Genomic DNA, 20,949 nt, shown 5'->3' with positions numbered 1-20,949 from the left:
AACTTGCATTATGTCCATGTCAGGCTGCGTGCAGGTCACATGACTTTTGATTTCGTATGCTGGATTTAACATTTTTCCTTGTTGCTCTAGTTCTTTCTAATAGTCTAAAAAAACAGCCTGTCTTTAATGGCTGAAGTTGTGTAGTAAGCCATCTCACAATGTTTGTCAGTTCAGGCTGATTTCAGTGTATTTATCTATATGTAAAAATTGAACTCTAACTTGAGTTGATGTACGAGTAATTGCCTGGCTCACGTACAGTATGTCTGCGTGGTGACTTTCAAACACAATTTGAACCATTATTTGGTACACAGAGAACATTTTGAATGCTGTAATAAAGATTTTAGACATTGCTCTAAAAAAAAAAAAAAACTTGCTCAGGGTTGTTGTCTGGGGTAGCTAAAAAAAAATTATCTACTTGATCAGTGAGTCTTTGGATATTATTGTTTATTTTGCAAATTAATGAAATGTTGAAATGAATATTTATGAAGCCTTTTGTAGTCACTGAGGAGTGGAGCAATTAGTAGGCCTCTACTTTTTCCAAACTTGCCTAGTTTTGGCATCCTTAGAGATTTTTCCATGCTGTTAGCTACAGTTACGCTTAAGTGAAAAGTGTTTATCTTTGTATGTAGTGCTAGATACAGAATATTTAATTATGGCTGTGATTGCAAGTTAAATTAAATGCAAGATATTAAACCTCCTGTTTGTGTATTGCTCATGACCTCATGTTGGATGATATTCCTGACAAAAGAGGAAATTGGATTTTCCACCAAAGGGAACGGGTGAATAAACAAGTGCAGGTGTGGCTGTGATGTGGGGACAGGAAGCTGCTCTGCTCACAGTGGGAGCTGGCTGCCTTTAAAGCAGAGGTTCATGAGACAGGGCTCTATCCCTGGGACTTAGCCATATGAAAACAAACGCCTTGTATACTCATCCGATCAGGCCTGCAGAGAGTTGGACAGCTTCGATGACTGATTTCCAAGATTAGTGCCATTCAGTAGGCGTCGGAAGTAAGTTTGGCCCGACGCGTTTGGTAGGGATTTCAAATCTCCTCATGTGGAAACTTGCACTGTAATTGTAATAACGGTTTGCTCTGAAGGCGTGCTTATGAAAACACATCTTCCTATAGATATCCTTTCATTGTTTGCAGATGTTTAATTGTTCATTCGTTCCCCAGATGGGCAGCAGTGCTGCTCTTTTAGCACAGTGTGGTTTGCTGTTTACATTTTTAAGTCATGGCCTGCTTTCCATTATAGATGAAGTAGAAGGAAAAGCTCATTAAAAATGCTCTCAAATTATAATGACGCTATTAGACAAAGAAAAACGTGAGTTATGTTCGAAAAGTACCATTGGCAATAGGATGTAATTTGGACAGAAGGGCAGTCTGGAATAATTATTCTAATTTAGTGAGAACTACAAAACCTATACCAAGTCTCTATCTGGCTTCTATGTGCTGTCTGTGTTCAGTGTAGTATATTAATTTCTAGCTTTTTGTGGAAACCTCTCTCTGCTGTGTGTGTGCGGGCGTGTGTGAGCGTGCTTGTCCTTGTAAAAGGCAGCATTCAGTTACAAAATCTATTGAAACAATCCACTAAATGGTGCCCCCTATCACCTGATTCGTTGATCACCGTACAGGCTACATGTGAGAGAGGCTTTGCTGCCATGGAGGAGTCGCATCAGAAGGTAATAGACGAGCTGCAGAGGAAACACCAGCGGGAACTGGAGAACCTGCAGGAGGAGAAGGAGAGACTGTTGGCTGAGGAGACAGCAGCCACCATTGCTGGTGAGTCATGATAAGTACTGGTATACGAGCATCGTAACTCAAGAAAGTGAAGTTTATATAACTATCTGAGTGCTGTGGCTTTGTGTAAACGTGTCTGTTTATCTTTTTTTTTGTTGAAGCTATTGAAGCTATGAAGAATGCACATCGGACTGAGCTGGAGAAAGAATTGGACAAAGCGCGTAAAGCCCACAGTAACGCCGAAAATGCAGACATTGAGGAAATTCGCAGACAACACGAGTAAGTAGTTTACTGAAATGTCATTTAGGTTTCATGCAGTCGTATAGTCTTCTGTGCAGGTCCTCATTCTCAACCTGATCCAGTCCTCTGCATCACAAATGAAACGGGGATTATCTCCTCTAATGAGATGGTGTTAGCAGTTATGTACCACTTCCTTTTGTGTACTAAAGGAATTGAATGAAGCATTTAACATGATTGCTCAAAGCCCGATTGTGTGACTCAACCTGGCTGTCAAATGTATAATAGAGCTGTGGGGTTAAGAGGGTGGTGAACTTGCTAACACCGGTATAACACAGCTTTATCATTCACCTGCCTTTTTATTCATCAACTCGGCCATGATCTTCTCACAAACCCGTTACTGGCATGAATTGTATTTTTAGTTTTAACGCAGGATGAAAGAGTAAAATGGAAAAGCAGTTGGATGACACGAGTTTTTTGTGTGTGTTTGGTAGGGAGGAGCTGCTGTCATTTCAGAGGGAAATCGAAGTGCTGTCAGAGCAGTACTCACAGAAATGTCTGGAGAACGCTCACCTGGCACAGGCGCTGGAGGCTGAAAGACAGGCCCTGCGTCAGTGCCAGAGAGAGAACCAGGAGCTTAATGCGCACAACCAGGTAAGCAGGAGCACACAACACGCTCATCGCAAATACAAAGAGGTTTAATGCAAGACAGCACGATCATAGAAACCACTTGGGAGCCAGGAGCTTCACGTTTTTTCTCTCTCTCTCTCTCTTTTTTTTTTTTTTTTTCTTTTTTTCTTTTAAAGCTTTTGGGTCTGTACATTGACACTTGTATTTTGTGCGGTTTTAAAAGGAGCTGAATAATCGTCTGGCTGCTGAGATAACAAAAATGAGATCAATGACCAGTGAGGAAGGCGAATCTGGTACAGTCATTCAGGGAAAGGAGCTATACGAACTAGAGGTGTGTGTTCATCCCCCATCCTCTCCACACAAACACAATCTTGTGTATAAAATTCTTCTGCATGTTTAAAACCTACTGTATTGTCCAGGCTGTTAGATGAACCTTGTTTGCTCTCCTAATTCTGCTCCTGGAGTATCTGGGTCCTGAATCTTTTGTTATTTTCCCTACTTCATATATGGGATCCAACTAATAAACTAACTAAAATTAATCAACTAAAATTAATTAGTTAATTAACATGCAGGGCAGGGGTACTCCAGGAGAACTACTATAGCAAAATGCTGCAAACTGAGTGAAATTACATGCTCTGTTCTATTTTGTTACCACTAGTTGAGCATGAACTTAACCTTAAATACCTCATAGGCTTGCTAGCACAAACTAAGATGAAGCAAATTATGTTGCTAAATAATAAGTAAGGGTGTACAGTGGATATGTTTTCCAGGCAGTGAATCGAATTACTTGACAAAGTGAAGTAAAATAAAATACTACTTGTACAATAAGTAATCTATAAGCTTGCTTGTAGGTCATGCTGAGGGTGAAGGAATCAGAAGTGCAGTATCTGAAGCAAGAGATCAACTCATTAAAAGATGAACTACAAGCCGCCCAAAGAGTATGTATTTAATCATCAACTAAAATTTCTAATTAATTCAGTTGAATGAACACACAGCAGTGGAATGCTGAACTTATTCGATTTCGGCACTCTAGGATAAAAAGTATGCAACAGATAAGTACAAGGACATCTACACAGAGCTGAGCATTGTGAAGGCCAAGGCCGAGAGAGATCTTGGACGGCTACGGGAGCAGTTACAGTTAGCCCATGAGGCATTGGGAGAGCCCACGCCAGAGGAGGTGCAGCGGGGAGGATACGGTAAGACGTCCGAGTGTATAATCTGGATAACGAGTCTCCCAGTCAACAGATCCATAAACAGCACTCCAGAATGATTATTATACAGAATGCTATTTTCTGTTATTTCTGTTTAGTGATTTAGTGAGCTTGTATGCCTTTTCAGATATCATGAAATCAAAGAGCAACCCAGACATTCTGAAGATGGCTGCCGCGGCTGCAAAACGCTCTGAGCGTACCATGAGGTCAAAGGTACAGATCTTGAACCAGAAATGTTGCTTGGGTAGAAAATCTGTCTCCCTTAATTTTAGTATTCCCAATTTAATTCCACCATGACCAGTGCAGATACTTCCAAAGCAATACTGAACAATATTATTATATATTATTATATGATTATATAGCCAAAAGTTGGTGGACACCTGACCATCACATCCATATGTGGTTCTTCGCCAAACTGTTGCCACAAAGTTGGAAGCACACAATTGTATAGGATGTCTTTGTATGCTGTAGCTTTAAGAATTTCCTGCACTGGAACTAAGAGACCCAAACCTGTTCCAGCATGACAATGCCCCTGTGCACAAAGTGAGGTCCATAAAGACATGTACTGTGTCTCAGTTCACCTACTTATGCTATGCACTAAGAGTATGTACTCTTTTTGTGAAGAAAAAGTACATTCTTTTGAGTGTGTAGCAAGAGAGTATGCAAGTACTGGGACATAATAACACGTTGTGTAACAGAAGAGAATGTCGTTGCCTGGTTACGCACACTGTCACCTTAAACAAACACCTCATAGCATTTCAGCTTTTCTTCATTCCTTATTCCTAAAATGCATCCTTGAATTCGGCAAAGCAAACCCCTCACAAAACTCCTCCCTCACGCAAGCAGTTGTGGGCAATATTAGCTGGAAAAATTGTCTACAGATCCACACTTGGAAAATCTACCAGAAATAGTAGACCATCCAGGTACTTTTGGGTTACTCATTTCAATATACTATGATTTGGAACACACTAATTATAATCTCTATATATTTGGTACGGATAGTAGGTGAATTGAGACGCAGCAATGGTTTGCCAAGGTTTGCAATGGCAACCTTCGGGATGAAGTGGAACGCAGACTGCGCCCCAGGCCTTCTCGCCCATCACCAGTGTCTGACCTCACTAATGCTCTTGTGGCTGAATGAGCACAAATCCCCACAGCCACACTCCAAAATCTAGTGGAAAACCTTCCCAGAAGTGTGGAGGTTATTTTAACAGCAAAAGGGGACTAAATCTGGAATGGGATGTTCAAAAACTTTTGGCCATATAGTGTACTTTCAAAGAAGTACTAATCAATACAGTTCACATCCTATCATGCTTAGTGGCATGTTTAAAAAAAAAAAAAAAAAAAGTGCTAAGCAGGCTGAGTTGATTTCTAGTTTAGATCAAGATGACAAACTTTGAAAGAGGATTTAGTATTGGGGCAGCTACTGGCAAATATTTCAGTAGGCACAGTGACTAAAGTTCATTCATTTATCTTCAGTATGCACTTTATCCTGGACAGGGTCATGGTGGATACATGCTGAATAGGATGCCAGTTCATCTCAGGGCACCATGCACACACTCATTCATGCACTCATCATTACCTATGGTTTAGTTTCACCAGTCCACCAACCTGCATGATTTTGGGATGTAGGAGGAAACCCTTAAGGATAGACTAAACCTAATCATGCCATCCAGGTTAATGAAATAAAGCACATTCTTCTTTGGAATTTTTATACCTTATTATTGTCTTGTCAATTTTTTTTTTATTTTGTAGTACAGTTTCATACACCTTGTAATATTCCATTTTAGTGATCTAGTTTATTTCTGTGTTGCTCCCTACAGGAGAAAGCCTGGTAAGTAATGGTGAGAAGTGTGCTTTTGAACTTTCCTTCCTCTAACACAGTGGTGTGGTCGATCTGTTTGTGTGTTGTTTTGGGTTTTTTTTTTTCTTCCCCTTCCCCTCACCCTGTTTGTGAATTGTGACTTGCTGTGGAATAGTTAAAGACTTAAAGACGGACACCTATTCACTGCTAATGTTAGATGAATGACTTGGGAATAGACAAACACTATTGTTACACATGTACACACTATTGTTACACATGACTTGGGAATAGACAAACACATGTTACACACTGTCCATTCATGTGCGCTGAAAGAAGGGTGTTTCCCTCCAACGACACACTCACCTCCTAAGCACAGAGGAACTGAAACTTTGCCCTGTGGAACTGAAATTTCATGCATCAGTTTTACTCTAATATGGAAAATGACTGTATAGCGATATGGAAAAGAGTTTTTTTTTTTTTCTTTTTTCATTACTCATTCCTCTCAGTGCAGAGTTTATATATTAAACTCTGCACTGAGAGGCATGCAGAGTATGAGAAGAGCTGGAGCTGATTTCTACAGGGTCGGAAATTTCCCCACCTGCCAAATCTAATATCTACCTGGCGAGAAAAAGATAATGTAAAGACAAAAATATATATAAATCAACGTATTCATAACATCTGGTCTCTTGTTCATTGAAAATTTAGTTGCCACATTTAGTCTTTGTTTAATATTGGCAGTTGTGTAGTGTTTGGTGACTGGAGATGATTGACTTATGGTTTGCACATAAAAACCAGTCAAGTTAGTAGCACTACTACGATACAATTAAATATTCACTAACCGAACAATTTATTAGGAACACTATACTAATACTGGGTAGGGCCTTGAACACGTATGAACTGTTAAAAAGCAAGTATACAGGAGGCTTTTTCCATAAATGTCATAAATCTCCTTTCAGAAAATATAACCATATCAATGATCGTCTTTGGTAAATAACATTTTTTTCACTTATTATTCATCTTAGATTATGTGGAATGTCTCCTATACAAGTCCCTGTGCACAAGCGGTTACTATAGAAACCATAACATATTCAAATGAGTGCATTGATATAAACCTGTTATTTGAGTTACAGCTTGCACTATTGTCAATGCTGCTATTAAAGTAATAAAAATAATCAACACCTTATGACCAGTTAGGTTTGAGAATTCTGCAGCGCTGTGGTGTAAGAGTGTATATGTCAGGAAGCAGCTTTTAACTGGGATGTTACAGTTCACTCATCACAGAAGCATGTCACTAAGATTTCAGCATGTCACTGAGATCACGTTTAGTGTTCACGTATCAGTATTATTTATGGAAATGACCGTTCCTTGTCCTGTCTCTGTTCTCTTCTCAGAGTCTTAAGGAAGGCTTGACAGCTGAGCAAAGACTCCACTTGTTTGATAACAAGGACACGAAGGAGTTCTGAAACTTGACGCCTCAGCCTGGCTTTGCTGCATGTTATAGAGGTCCACCATATTTTATCCCAGTAATTAATCACTTAGAAACACACTGGTCACGGCACACAGCATATTATAAACATGGTATGAAGTTTGAATTTTATGTCTCTAGTCTGCATTTTGTGCACTTCAGTTACTGTGACATTTTTTTTTTTTTTATCATGTCTTAATGTAAATAGTTGTTTTTAATGAAGCATCTATCATTCATACACTAAACATGACTGTGTCAGCTACTGTTTTAACTCTAGTATGTGTGAATAGCCAAAGGATGGATAAATATGTAATGACTCGAATTACACTTACTTAATAAAGAGTAGAAACAATCATACCTGCAGACGTGCTTATTATGCTAGATGTGGTTATGCACATTCCCTCCAGCTTCCTGTTGATTCTGACGAAATCGGACGGCTGGCAAAGTGAAAAAGAAACACTACTTGATACCCGGAAGTGTTGGTTTGTACATGGAGATTACTGAATGTTGGCCAGTTAAAGGCATGGTGTTTGTATCTGGAGGGCTTTTTTCCTAGTGTAAAATATATAAACAGATTTATATAGGGGGTTTCTTTGTGTAATCATGATGGTCAATCCACTGATTGGGAGTATTTTTTTCTTTTTTTTTTTTTCCCCCTGTCTTGCCCTTCGAGCTGATAATGTCTGTAGTGATGTTCAGTCACAGTCTCTTGTATTTATTTAAATGTCATGTTTGTTTTTTGGCTCACATTTCCATTCCTCTATACGTTGCTATTGTAAATATACCACAAATGTACACCGACTGACAGCAGGTTTATTAGCAATAAATATTTTTGCACCCTGTATTTTTGCCTTTGTGTCATAGTTGACTACACACTACACATGATTGGATCAGTGCTGCCATCTTGGAGACTTCCTCGCTAGAGATTTTCCGACACCTTTAGGGACTTTATTTCAAAAAAGAGCCTAGCAGTGCATCTCACGATTTCAGTCAGACACTAGTGACTGAGCAGACGTTAGTGACTGTCCTGCACTCGATACGGCTCTCCAGCTCGCATCCCAGCTGCTGGTTATACGAGTTGAGAGTGTACGTTCGTTCTGCTCCACCAGTGTGTAAAGCATGATTGAGTTGCACGTTTGCAAGCCTATTGTTCAACATCCAGTAACTGATCACCCTTGTTTGTCCCACCTGTGCATTAATTTGTTCTTCCTTAAACTTTCTTCTTCACTATAGTTTATTATAAGTAATAAAAGTGAGTTTTTCCATAACCATTTCCTTTGTGTCTGGTTCCCAGCTATGCACTACCACTGCTTCACTTTGCGTTTTTGAGAGAAATTATACCAAAGTATTTTGTAAATATGCGATTTCTCCTTAAACAAAAGAAACACTTTCCTCCAGGTTTGTTTGGTTATTTCTTCTAAATAAATGCAATTTCTTGCAGTTGTTTCAAAGTTTTAATACTAATTATTTGGTGCTGATTTGCCAGAAGATTTTCATTGCTTCGATTTGCACCATTCTGTCAGTGTTAGGTTTTTTTCCTCAAAATATTATGACTTTTCTTGAAATATTGTGACTTTTTTCTTGACAATTTTTCACTTGAAATATTACAAATTTATTCTCACATTATTGCTAATTTTTCCTTGTAATATTAACTTTTTTTCTTGAAATATTACAGATTTATTCTCAAATTAGTGCTACTTTTTTCCCTTGTATTGACTTTTTTTCTTGAAATATTATGACCTTATTCTCGAAATATTGACTTATTTCCTTGAAATATTACGATTTATTCTTAAAATATTTGAAAAACGCTATCCTATTTATAAAATAAAATCTTCCTTCTTCATATAACGCGTTTTTGATATGCAAATACTCATGACCATTATACTGATATGCAAATGAATCCATGACATCATCTGGCGACTTCCTGAGCGTCCCTTAGCTACTTTCCCCTGAAACGATTTGGCAACACTGAACTGAAACCTTCACTTGCAGATGCATTAGCCATGCTGTAGTGTATTTACAGTCCTCAAATCTGAACATTTATCTTGTGTAAATAAGACAAAATAAAATAATTCATGAGAAGAGAGAGAGAAAGTACAAACAATAAACATGTTAAAGGTGTTCAGCAGCTATAAACGGTATATAAACAGTGTATAAACAGTGTACAGTGTGGACTCTTCCTACATGTCCCATAATGCTCCATAATGGCCTCATCACTGACAATAATGCTTGAATATTAGCACAGCTTTGACAAAGCTAGCTTAGCTTTACTATGGACACAGCACTTGGCCATTGTGTCGCGCAAAGTCAGCACACTATTATAAAGGTTTTTACAGTTAAAGTCATCAGTTAATTGGTGTCGGAATGGGGTTTAGCTTGTTGCATAATTCCGCGTATTAACCCAACGTCTCTTTGTGGGTAAGTTTTAATGTAGCCACTCGCTTCTTTGTTGTAGCTATAGCTAACGCCTCATTAGCTTCAGCTAGCCCAGGAGGATGCCTAGTGTGTACACTTTAGCGGTATTAATTAGCTTTATGTGAATGAGTTAGCTTAATAAAAAGGCTGTATTAAATTTCTGAGAGGTTTGTGTGCTTTAGAACGCTAACGAGCTAGTTGTTACTGATAGCTAGCTAGCGTCACTAACTGAATTAGCTTAGCTTGCCTCGCTAGGTTAGGTGTCAGGAAAAAAAAAAACAATAGCACACAGATGTTGTATGCAGATGTGTGACTTTCATAGCTTGTAATTAGCTTTTAGAGTGAGTGTCGTGTGGTAACATTGATAACCTAGCTACCCTAGCTAAGCACGGAAACCCTGCCGAGCTAGCTAGCTTTAAAGCATTAGCCTGCTCATTTAACCGAGTGGGTTTCTTATCTCTGAGGTTTGACAGTTGCTTGGTTGATTTTTTTTGTAATGTTCCATGTTCAAAAAGTGATAAAAGACCAAATGATAACACTAATGTACCTGGCCAACACGTTGAGCTGTAGCCTGCTGGCTAATCTAGCAAGCTAGCTCCACAGTGTTGTCAATGGGATAGAGTCAAGTGACACAGTCTGCTTAATAAATCTGACCATCTATCTTGTATAAACCTTTAACAAACACACATTTGATGTGTTTGTCTTGTTATTTGTGTTTGTTTAAATGCAGTACCTCTCTAAAGACTAAACAGATAGTCTTAGTTAAATTACCATACCTCCAGGCATGCCTGTTGGTGAAGAGCTAGCCAGATGTTGTAGCTGCTGTTTCCTCAAAGCCAAATCATTAGATCAACTTTTAATGCACTTCAGAAGATAAATTTATGTACCCAAGTCCACTACTCTATTTGAGAAACTCTATTTGCTTCTCAGTCCTAACTAAAACCCAGTGCTCCCTTACTGATGATGGACATGGGGTGAGCAGTACAAATTTAATGCAGGCTACTACAGAGTTCCTTCACTTTCCATTAAATACTACTCATTCATTCATTCTTCATCTTCAGTAACCTCTTTATCCCGATCAGGGTCGTGGTGGATCCAGAACCTGTCCCGGGAACACTGGGTGGGAGGCGGAAATACACCTTGAACGGTCTTTCACAGGGCATGATGCACACACATTAGGGCTTTTCAGACTTGAAATGGGTCATTCTAATCCCTGGGAAAACAGAATCCTAGGTTATTTTCCTTCACGTTTCATACTGCTCATACTTTACCCAGGGTTAACAGTTAATCCTGGGTATTCATAAGCTGACCTTTCACACTGTACATTCCTAAACCCTGGGTTAACTTTCTTATTTGCGGTGTCAACAACCATGATTGGATAAATACAGCGTGCGACTGGTTTAAATAACAGCTTGTCTCGCACTTTTGCCTCAGTGAGAAATGTCGCCACGTAAATCCACCTTGCCTGTTTGAAGGCTCCTTTCATGTTTTTAGTAAACGCTTTTTTTTTACCCCCTCAGAAGCTGCAGCTTCTGTTTACACAACACACAGGGTTTTTGTGACTGTACAAAGCATCTGAAAAGAGACACGTGCTGTTCAGTTTCTGATTGGGTGTCTGTTGCTGAGCATCTTGCTGTAACATTGTAACACCACATTGTTTCTCACTGTTCATGTTTGGCACCGCAATGCGGGGTTAACCCTGCTTCGGCGCAGGGTTTCATAACCCCAGGTAAAAAGCAGTGCTAACCCAGCCTCTAAATTACAAGTGTGAAACATCCCTCTACCTGGGGTTAAAAGCGGGATTTAGAACGACGATAACCTGGGGTTAAGCGCAGTGTGAAAAGCCTAAGGGGCAATTTGCAAGTTCTAAATGGCTGCTTTGTTTGGTAATTGATACATTTTATTAAAAGATTTTGTTTAATAATTTGTTTCCACATCTTGTGCTTGCATTGCAGCTGATATGGAACAGCCTTCTGACACCTCAGATGGTTTACAGCCTCAGGAACTCTCCTCCGCCTGCAACCTTCCTCGCGTTTTTGACCTGTCGAAGAACAGCGAAGAATGTCTGTTGAAAACCAACTCGATAGAGGCCTTGCATGTTGTCCAGCCGCCAGGCTGGTATCTGACTTCTGGGACCAGCAATGGTTCAGTGCTTCCAGAAGACGAGACTGATCCTTCACTGCAGCCCAGTGAGCAGATCCAACCAGACAATGCGCTTTCCAACACAACGGTTACGCTCTCATATGTAACCAGGTCCCACGTCTTTTCTGCCCATGACTCACTCTCACAGCATTCGCAGATTTACAGTGTTCCAATAAGCAAGGCATTTTCTCTACACCCCACTACGTACGATGCCAGCCAGCTGGTCACCGATGCAGGTGGAACGCCGCTCTGTGTGGAAATGGACCAACACTGCCTGCAGCAGGTGTCTGTGCCTGTTGGCTTAGCCGCCTGCGCCAGTCCGTTTGATTTTGTCACGCCAGCGCAGGTTGTGGAGAATGTTGCAAGTCTCTGTTATCTTCAGCAGGCACACAACATTAGTGGTATACAAGATGTTGAGAGCCTTGCTCTGGAGACGCTCAGATCTTTACAACAGAACAACCCGGCTGAATGCAAGATTCCTCTCAACCTGGACGAAATTCAGAACGGCGCCGTCGGCAGCTTGTGGAACACGGGATCTCTTGACGGGAGCTTTCCAGCTGGCCATGTTGAGAACATAGTGGATCAGCACAAGAACGGCAACCCAGAAGTACTTTTCCTGATCTCCAGAACTGATGAACCAGTTATTTTACCGAATGATCAGGAGCCGGCAGGTCTTGCTGTTTCACTAAATCAAGAGTTTATAAGTGCACTGGATGATTCTGTGTCACCCCCCTTTGCCTCACTGATTGGAGTAAAGGATGTTTCCATTCTGCCCCAGACTGCAGGATCCCAAATTGAAGAGAACTCTCTTGCTGAAGAAACTAACACTAGGCAAGATGAATTAAGTAATGTGGAATCTGATCTTCTCACGAGTGTGGAAGAGAGAGATTCATCATCTGCCACTGATGCATTAAGTACAACCATTAGCAGTGAACTAACAGAAAATGCTGTTGACACATCCAGGTCAGAACAGTCAGAAGAGAGCAGGGCATTATCGGAGGTACAGAAAGAGGAGACACATGTGCATAATGTGACACATAAGAAAACGCCTTTGCCTAGAAGTTTGTTTGCCAAAAAGGAAACACTAGTAAGAAAAGAACTTCCCCCAAGATCTAGAAGAGGGATGAGGTTAGAGGCCATTGTTCAGAATATCTTCCCTTCCAGGTACAAATCTAGTCATGTCTCTTCTGCAAAAAAAAGTCGGCGTTCTGACGCCCAGCCGGATGAGACCACTCATCTGGGATCTAGCCAAGATGTGTCATTTGGCAACAACGACAACAACGTTTTAGAGGAGGAATGTCCTCCGAAGGTTGGGACTGAAACTAATGAAAAGACAGCTCAATTACAGGAAGAGTCAGAAGAAACAGATGTCGCTGATTCAAGCAAAATATCTACCTCATGTTCTGAAACTGTTTCAAAACATTCACTAGCTAACCCATCCCCTGGGATGTCACACAAACCCATTGCATATGTCAAGAAATCAAAGAAACGACAGAATTTTTCAAACCATTCCCCAGTAAGGGTAGGAAAAAGGACTGCACTGCCTACATCCAAACGTACAAAAAGCCCTTTAAAGCAACGGACTTTAACTAAGAGCAACAAAAGTTCAGCAAGAGCGAAAAAAGTTCATACCCCTAAAAAGAAAAGGAAAACGCATAAAGTGGGGCAGTCTTCCATGTTCTCCCCCCAGGAGCCGGAAATAAAGCTTAAATACGTCAGCTATAAAGAAGAGAAAAGGGAAAAGAGAGATGAAACCTTCTCACCTTTCGTTCATGTAGAACTGAAAGCATATCCTACCTGTACGGTAATCAACTACCCTGACGAGAGTCCCAGGCTGAGTCGAGGGAAGCAGCCTACACCAGTTGTGTCAGGGAAAATACCCACTACACCATGTCTGCAGTATGGCCGCGTCTCCATGGAGGGCACACGCTGGGACGCTCTTGTGTGCTGCCTTTGCGGAGGCTCTGCTAACGCTATGGACCTGGGTGATTTGCATGGACCGTACTATCCTGAGGGTTTCAGGCCTGAAGCAAGGCTGCCTACTAATCCTCAGGAGCCGAGAGAGGATGACTCCAGCGAATCGGATTCATCAAGCAGTCAGACTCGAAAGCCACATCACAAGCTGCAGGCAGCTGCTCTAGGGGCCTATCAAACATGGAGCAGTGATGGTGAGCTTTCCTGCAGCCCTGCAGCTAAGAGATCCAGAATGGACACTATGACAGACTGGTATACCCCACCCATAGTGCCCTTAGAAGCCAGCGAGTACTGGCTGCACGAGGACTGTGGCATATGGTCGGCTGGGGTCTTTCTCGTGAGAGGGAAGCTTTACGGGCTAGAGAGAGCTGTTAAGATGGCAAAGGAGACGGTACGTTTATATCACGCCATATGAGCAGGGTTTCCATCCACCTGTTTTATGCAGATTGTAATTAAACAAAGTTTAAAGAGCGGGAGTGTCGGAAATAAGCAACAAAAAGTGGTAAATCATTGCTCAGGTAGAAGAGCTGCTATATCAATAAATAGATGTGATAAATGGCTTTATGTGAAGCATTTAGTGGTGAGTAACAAAAATAAGTCTTTGGTTTGTCAAGTAAAACCAATCAAATTATTTTCTGTTGAAGTAGGTGGTTCTTGGCCACGTTCATTTATGTAATGTTAAAGATTTTAACAGCCACATCAAGATTTTCTCAGTTATGACAACTAGCTACTGCCTGTAGTTATATCCAAAGACTTATCCTACTATGATAAATGGTTTGTCAAAAAAAAGTTGGTCAAACTGGGTAGCCTGTGTGGGTGTAGGACATTTCCAAGCAAATTCCCTCCAAAGCCACACCCCCAAAACAATTGCTTAGGCTAGAACATCTGTATCCTGTGTTGTGTCTGAATGTGCTTCCTATTCGCTACATAGTGAATGAGGGTTGTCTGAATTCTCAGTGGACACTTTATTCTCTCTGTAGTTTATTATACCATTACCCACAGTGCATTGTAAATCCAGTGTACAAGCGATGCACATTACTTCTGCACTAAGGACCAGAATACCTATTTCCTTTAGCTTGAAATTTGTCTGGATGGATACTGTTGGTGTACTCACTAGTGTACTCACTAGAAGGTGTTGTCTAAATTCAGTCTGGTGTTTCCTTTATTTTTGTCCCCTATATAGTGGCCTATTAAGAACAGTCAGTAGTAAATCGTGAGGGAGTGATTTGAGACACAGCGCTAGTGAAAGATGGGGAGTTTTTTTTTTTTTTTTTTTTTTTGTCCTTTTGTCCTGTTTGGTTGAATGTTTGTGATCCACATTGTTTTTCCACTGACCAGGAATTCTATTGCAGAAATGTAACGAAAACTTCCAACATTGCTCAAAATCACTGACTGCACCTTTAATAAATGAATATCTGTTGAAATTTAGTCTGAGGTCACATGACCAGACAAGCGCACTGTCTCACTGATGCTGAGCGTGACAAGCAGTGATAGTTTGCAATATTACCTCATATATCACATACATAATGTTGGACTTTGAACAGAGCCAGGGACTTTATTTAACTGTTGATTAGGTAATCTTCAGACGATTGGTATAGCAGTGATGTGCCGTTTCTGTTGCTGGCCTTTTGAAAATTCACTTAATGGATGGAAACTCAACAGTGGTTAGCTGAAGTAATGGCTCTCATTGATTCCTTTCATCTTTTCTGTTTGTGCAGCTTATGTTTTCATGTTCAAGCGTTATTATTTACATCTTTGCAGATTTGCTCCTCTTGCCATAAATTCGGAGCCACATTGGGCTGCTTTTTCAAAGGCTGCCCTAACAAGTATCACTACATATGTGCAATGCAGTCAGGTGAGTGGCTTTTGACCGATGATTACAGACAGCTGTTTCCCCTCTTTTGTTCCATGTGCAATTTAACAGGTCTTCTTGAAAGACATGCCGAGCAACTCTCCGTGATGCACCGCCTGCTGAGACGGCTGTGTTGCGTCTGTTAACAGCTGCACTTTTGGCTGTGTTTGCTGAGCAAACTTGTGCAAGCTTGAGGGTACAGAGAAATGAGAATCTGTCCAACAGGGTGGGGTGGCTGGTGTTGAAATTCAGGGAATGTGTCTGAACACGAACAGAATAATTAAAATAGGGTTGATAAAGATTTATGGAACCTGTCTAATAAATCAAAAGAATGTTTGCTACCAAGTTTAGACAGCACCTGTACATCTCACAAGTCCATATTGATTCCATCAGGACATTTTAGCCTTGGTGTAGCAATATTTTATTGGCAGTTCTGAACTCGTTAATTTACTCAGCCAGGCTGTTTCATTAGTGTTCACTTTTCTCTCCACAGATTGTGTCTTATATGAGGAAAACTTCTCAATGAAATGCAGAAAGCACAAGGTAGAGTTTTTCATTTCTATTGCTTTGAATAGACATCCATTTCAAGGAGCAGTTTGTCATTTTTAGAGCCCTCTGCAGCATGCAGTGTGAATTACAGTTGTAATGAAAATATTGACCTTATAATCCTTCTCCATCCCCCACCAACTCCTCAAGTGCTTTATGACTCCTGGGCTGCCTGTTACAGAAAAGTAGCAAGGCTGTACAGCTTGCCTTCAGCTGGAGCTTTAGCTCTGCGCTGCAAAGAAACTAGCCAAATCCTTTGCATGGCAGTGCTGTGAATCACCATACGAGGGGGGACCTAAAAATTCCCAACTGTTTAAAAAAAAAATTAGTGTTATAAAATTTACAGCATTTCTCCATTAATCCCCTTCAAAGTACTCTCCTTGTGATGCAATACACTTGTCCCAGTGTTTCTCCCATTCCTGGAAACATTTCCTGTAGTCATCTTTTGTCATCATGTCTAGTCTATTGCATTTTTTTCTGGATTTCTTCAACAGTGGTGAATCTTTTCCCCTTCAGTCTCATTTTTAATTTTGGAAACAAAAAGAAGTCACAAGGAGTGAGATCTGGTGAATATGGTGCATGTGAAGTGATAACCATATTGTTTGGTTTATTGTTTATTGGTTAAAAACTCCTTGGTTGACAGTGCAGTTCGTGCAGGTGCATTGTCATGGTGCAAGATCCAGTTCTGGGTGCACCACTTCGCTGGATGTTATTTACAAATAGGTGTATTGGCTTTGTTAAATTGCCCCTAGGTGTGAATGAGTGTGTGAAAGAGTGTGTGCATAGTGGACAGGTATCCCTGTGCCTAGTGTTCCCGGGATAGGCTCTGGACCCAGCCTGACCAGTATGAATTATCTGTCTAGAAATCTGCATCTATAAAATGAATTAAGCTTCATGTTGGATGTCTGATAAAAGTAAAGTAAAACCTCTTTTCTTGCATTTGCACTTTTGTTGCATTTCCAATAAAGCTTAATACTATATTCCACTGTTTGTCTTTATCTTAGCCTCAAAGTCAGACCATTAGACAGTCTGCCATGGTTGTCATGGAAACAGCCAGTTTTATCCTTTTGTATATAGCACTTTCAGCTTTTTTTTTTTTCTTTTACTTTCTCCCCAGAACAAATCCATCAAGGGTGTATCATCTAACAAACAGAACAGCAGGTGACAGGGGAAGAAGATGCTGCACAAGGTTACTGTTTTCAACCTATAAGTTGTAGAGAGTCAATATAGCAATAAATATCATATATATATTTTTGGAAGGTTTTTTGTGCCAACATATTATATGGTTAATAACATCTAACACTTGTGTCTTCCTGCAGAACCAGAATGTTGTCTGCGGGTTCAGCCACTAGTCTGCCATGCTCAGAGACCAGGGGCAACTGACAGAAAAGCCTCTCTGGGACTCAGACACCACATACCTTAATGCTTTCTCCTGCCGTTTCACTGTCACTAACTTCTCTTCCAAACGTCAGCCGCACCGACTGATTTCAGACACGTCAACACAGCTTTTGCATGCTTGCGGCTGTTTACAGATGAAGCCTAGTGTCTGAAAAGATCCTCAGTGAAGTATCCTTAAAGACAGTGGGATGTAATCTAGAACTAGACTCTCTCTCACTCTCTCTCTCTCTCTCTCTCTCTCACTCTCTCTCTGGGAGGATTTGCTCTGAAAGTAATAAAGAGCATAAACCATTGGAATAAATTGCACATTTATAGGGCTCAACGCATAAGCCGTATCTGCTAAATCTAACCATAGCACAAAGCCAATCTACTAACGGTATAATGAATTCATGGACTTTGTAGTGTAATCATCCTGAATTTATTTATTACATTTGGGTTAAATTCAATTGTAAGCCTTTAGTGTTTTTTGAGCTGCAAGTGTACATGTTAATTTAAAAAAAAAAAAAAAAGACTTGGCTCCTCAGTGGAATTTTTTATAGACTTTGTGAAATGTCTAATCTATTGCAGCAAATTCAAATCAGCAGATCAGTCATCAACGTGAAAAACATCAGCAGTCGGCTGTCCTGTGTCATTCTCATTCATCTGCACCCATTTTCATTCTTAATTTTTTTTTTAACATATGTGAGTAATTCTCACAGCCTTTCCTGTATATTTCTGAATTCATTTGTGTATGCTGTTTCTTCCAGAAGTCTGAAATGAGGGAACTTTTCATCATGTAGATGTTAAAGCCTGTATCCCTCACTGAGGCAACAGTATTGTCCTGAATTCTTCAAGCCCCAAATTATCTGATCCCAGCACTCCTTGAAAATAAAGACGTAATGAAATAGTACCAGCAATAATGCTATTCGTCATTTTGGTACTATGCAACTATCATCATTAGTATATTCAACTAATAACCAGTGAGCTGTGTACTGTTAAATGGTACATATCAGAAATCTTAACCTTGGATGTATGTTAATGTAATTGCCAGTTATTTTACCATAATATTTAAGTAACTTGATTAAAATGTCATAAATTAAAGGAGCATTTTTCTTTGCTCAGAAGGCCTGCCATTATTAATGTACTGCTTTGATAAAATTGATACATGTGGAACAATGCCAGTTCATTCAACATTATGTGTAGCGATGTTCCCATTCAAAACTCAATCATGTACTGTAAATCTGCTTCAGTGACACTGTAACTATCAGATCTGAACTTTCTTCCTTTCTTCACATTGCTGAATTGCTACGACAAATCAACACAAAAGCGTTTTTCTCGAGATCAGACTTGTCTTCGGAGTGATTTGTGAAAATCAAGGGGATGGAATTAATGTTGAAACTGTTTGTACTTGTACAGGAACGTGTTTATCAACCACATCTTTTTGACCACAGACGAGAAATCCTGCAGTGTTGATCATGACCACCTGACTCGATCCGTGTTGTGTGCCATACTTCTCTTAGTTATGTGCTGTTTGTATTTCTGTAATTGTTGCTGTAATGTAATTTGATTTAGGACATTCTGTCCAACACAAAAAAGGTGTTGAGCTTTATATTACCACACAACCATGCCGAAAATTACCAAAAATGTGCTCATTTGTTGTGTTGATTTCTTTTCTCATTGGTTTCTTGTATCATGTATTTTAAGATCCTATTCTCAGGGTTGAGCCTTACATTGTTTGTCATGTTTTTACTCCCAAATTTATTTATCCAGGACTGACTACTAGAACACTCAGTCAGCGCTAAATAATAAATTGGCTTCTTTTATTTTCTCTAACACACTGCTGCACTCCTGTCTTATGTCTGCTCTGGCACCTTGATTTACGATGCTTTTTTATTTTCAGTTTAGTGCAGAGATGTGATTTATTTCACACAGACATGTTGCAGTCATAAATTTTTGGGTGTCTGTCATTTGTTTAAAAAAAATAGAGAAATACATGTTTTACTGTCTGTTTCTCAGTGTGTCTAGATTATAGGTCTAACCTAACAGCATTACGTGAATCTTTTTTATTTATTCAGGTGAGGCAGAACATGAATGAAGTGCTCTGAGGAGTTGAGGGTTAGAAGCCTTGCTCAAAGGCCAGAGTTTCAGGGATTTGACTTCAACCTTCCAGCCAGAACCTTAACCACTGAGCTACTGATGTAAGTAGGTTTCAGAATACAGCTGTTGCGAACAGGAAGCAAGAAGTATAGAAAAACATTGACAAAATACAGTAATATAAAACACAGGCAGAAGATGCACATGTCGATTTACTTTTAATAAATCTGACCTTACAGGAAGACAGTAGTATTGCAAAGACAGAAGTGGACAGAAGTTCAGGGGTTTGTAGGTAACAGAGTGAATACTCACTGATTGTGTCCAATTCATCTTCCGGGGAGAAAAAAAATGACAAAAGGATGTGGCTGGGCATCAGTGTGTCTGAGCACGTGAGGGTCACCATAAAGCCAGTGTATATTGTTTGTCAGTAGTTACAGAAAACATTGGGGAAAAAAAGTAGTGTGTGTTTGTGTGTGCAGATTGCTACAGTACATCCATCCTGCTTCTACATGTCTACGAAGTAATAGTACAACGTTAAACCATGTGTTTTTTTTTTCTTTACAACTCCAGCACGTCATAAATTCATGCAGGGGGAAAAATAATACACACAAACACAGTGAAAATCTAAAGTATTAATTCCATCCAACCCTCAGGGGTGCAACAATAACCAGATTCAATTCTCAGTGAGGTATAAACTCAAGCTGATTCAATTTCATCTCAATCATGGCACTTTTGTACACAGAACTCTCAATTGTAACATTACTGAACATTTTTCTCAGGGAGTCCTTGGTTTGAGGAAACAGAAACACAACAACAACAACAACATGACAGCACAATAATACAACACAGTGAAAACTAACAATTATCATCTGCCTTGTTTTTTTTTTTTTTTTTTTTTTTTTTTTTTTTTTTATAATTTAGCCCTAAACTTTCTAAATTATACCATTGATCTGACTCTGGAACAGTCCCCAAGAAATTGTGCTACAGCAAAAATAAACTCACATTACAACAATTCTCACAATTTACAACAGATTTTTTTTTTCCTAGTTAGGATGCTTGTTTCATGCAATTGGTAGATGCGTCCGTGTGCACTCCACTGTCATTTGTTTCTTGTAAAAGTTCAAATCAATATACAAAAAAATATATGTAACAATTTGTAAGGAAAACAATAGAAATAAATAATAGAGAATCAGCAAAAATACTTCCTTTGTACCTGTAAGTCTTGAAATAGATATGTTGTTTTGACATCGAGGGCTGGTCGGCAAAGTGCAACCCACTGATCCGGCAATGGATCTCGAACCTGGTCACAATCAACAACCTGGATGAACCTGGTCATGCGAGTCGACACTTTCTGAGGTTAAAAAAAAATCTTCCTCTCATCTCAAACTATACTGCATCACCCCTGTGAAACCAGCGTAATTAATGCAGGTCATTAGGGCTTCACTTGGATTGAAAGGTAATACC

General features: G+C 39.8%; 2 protein-coding genes across 10 annotated transcripts in view; both read left to right on the top strand.

The window, feature by feature from the left end:
- Window positions 1–7,929, top strand: part of mprip (myosin phosphatase Rho interacting protein) — a 39,077-nt gene extending 31,148 nt beyond the window's left edge. For 6 of the 8 annotated variants that reach the window (XM_026915497.3, XM_026915496.3, XM_026915501.3 and 3 more), the window contains 8 exons: window positions 1,633–1,780; window positions 1,900–2,017; window positions 2,470–2,629; window positions 2,829–2,936; window positions 3,457–3,543; window positions 3,639–3,801; window positions 3,944–4,029; window positions 7,012–7,929. In XM_026915497.3, the coding sequence (XP_026771298.3) occupies window positions 1,633–1,780; window positions 1,900–2,017; window positions 2,470–2,629; window positions 2,829–2,936; window positions 3,457–3,543; window positions 3,639–3,801; window positions 3,944–4,029; window positions 7,012–7,083 (942 nt within the window). In that variant the 3' untranslated portion in view covers window positions 7,084–7,929. Of the gene's footprint in view, window positions 1–1,632; window positions 1,781–1,899; window positions 2,018–2,469; window positions 2,630–2,828; window positions 2,937–3,456; window positions 3,544–3,638; window positions 3,802–3,943; window positions 4,030–5,639; window positions 5,661–7,011 lie in introns of all 8 variants that reach the window. The other 2 variants (XM_026915500.3, XM_034309579.2) reach the window with 2 other exon arrangements.
- Window positions 7,930–8,951: 1,022 nt separating this feature from the next.
- si:dkey-94l16.4 (transcription factor 20) lies at window positions 8,952–19,385 on the top strand. 2 transcript variants are annotated; one of them, XM_026915323.3, is made up of 6 exons: window positions 8,973–9,503; window positions 11,456–14,007; window positions 15,378–15,471; window positions 15,962–16,011; window positions 17,132–17,203; window positions 17,334–19,385. In XM_026915323.3, exons 2-5 carry the CDS (start codon window positions 11,461–11,463, stop codon window positions 17,177–17,179), a joined length of 2,739 nt encoding a protein of 912 aa, XP_026771124.2. In that variant the 5' UTR covers window positions 8,973–9,503; window positions 11,456–11,460; the 3' UTR covers window positions 17,180–17,203; window positions 17,334–19,385. The 2 variants fall into 2 exon arrangements, with proteins under 2 accessions (XP_053094727.1, XP_026771124.2); XM_053238752.1 differs by lacking the exons at window positions 15,378–15,471; window positions 17,132–17,203; window positions 17,334–19,385 and having other exon boundaries at window positions 8,952–9,503.
- Window positions 19,386–20,949: the final 1,564 nt, after the last annotated feature.

This window comes from Pangasianodon hypophthalmus, chromosome 12 (assembly GCF_027358585.1).
Source record: "Pangasianodon hypophthalmus isolate fPanHyp1 chromosome 12, fPanHyp1.pri, whole genome shotgun sequence".
Classification (NCBI taxonomy): Eukaryota; Metazoa; Chordata; class Actinopteri; order Siluriformes; family Pangasiidae; genus Pangasianodon; species Pangasianodon hypophthalmus.
The sequence above is the reverse complement of the archived record's forward strand: the minus strand, read 5'-3'. Positions and strand labels throughout refer to the sequence as shown.

Coding starts and splice junctions, on each gene's coding strand:
- si:dkey-94l16.4 (XM_026915323.3), top strand. CDS start 11,461: ATGGAACAGCCTTCTGACACCTCAGATGGTTTACAGCCTCAGGAACTC. Junction 14,008..15,377: donor TTAAGATGGCAAAGGAGACG/GTACGTTTATAT, acceptor ACATCTTTGCAG/ATTTGCTCCTCTTGCCATAA. Junction 16,012..17,131: donor TGAAATGCAGAAAGCACAAG/GTAGAGTTTTTC, acceptor CTTTCTCCCCAG/AACAAATCCATCAAGGGTGT.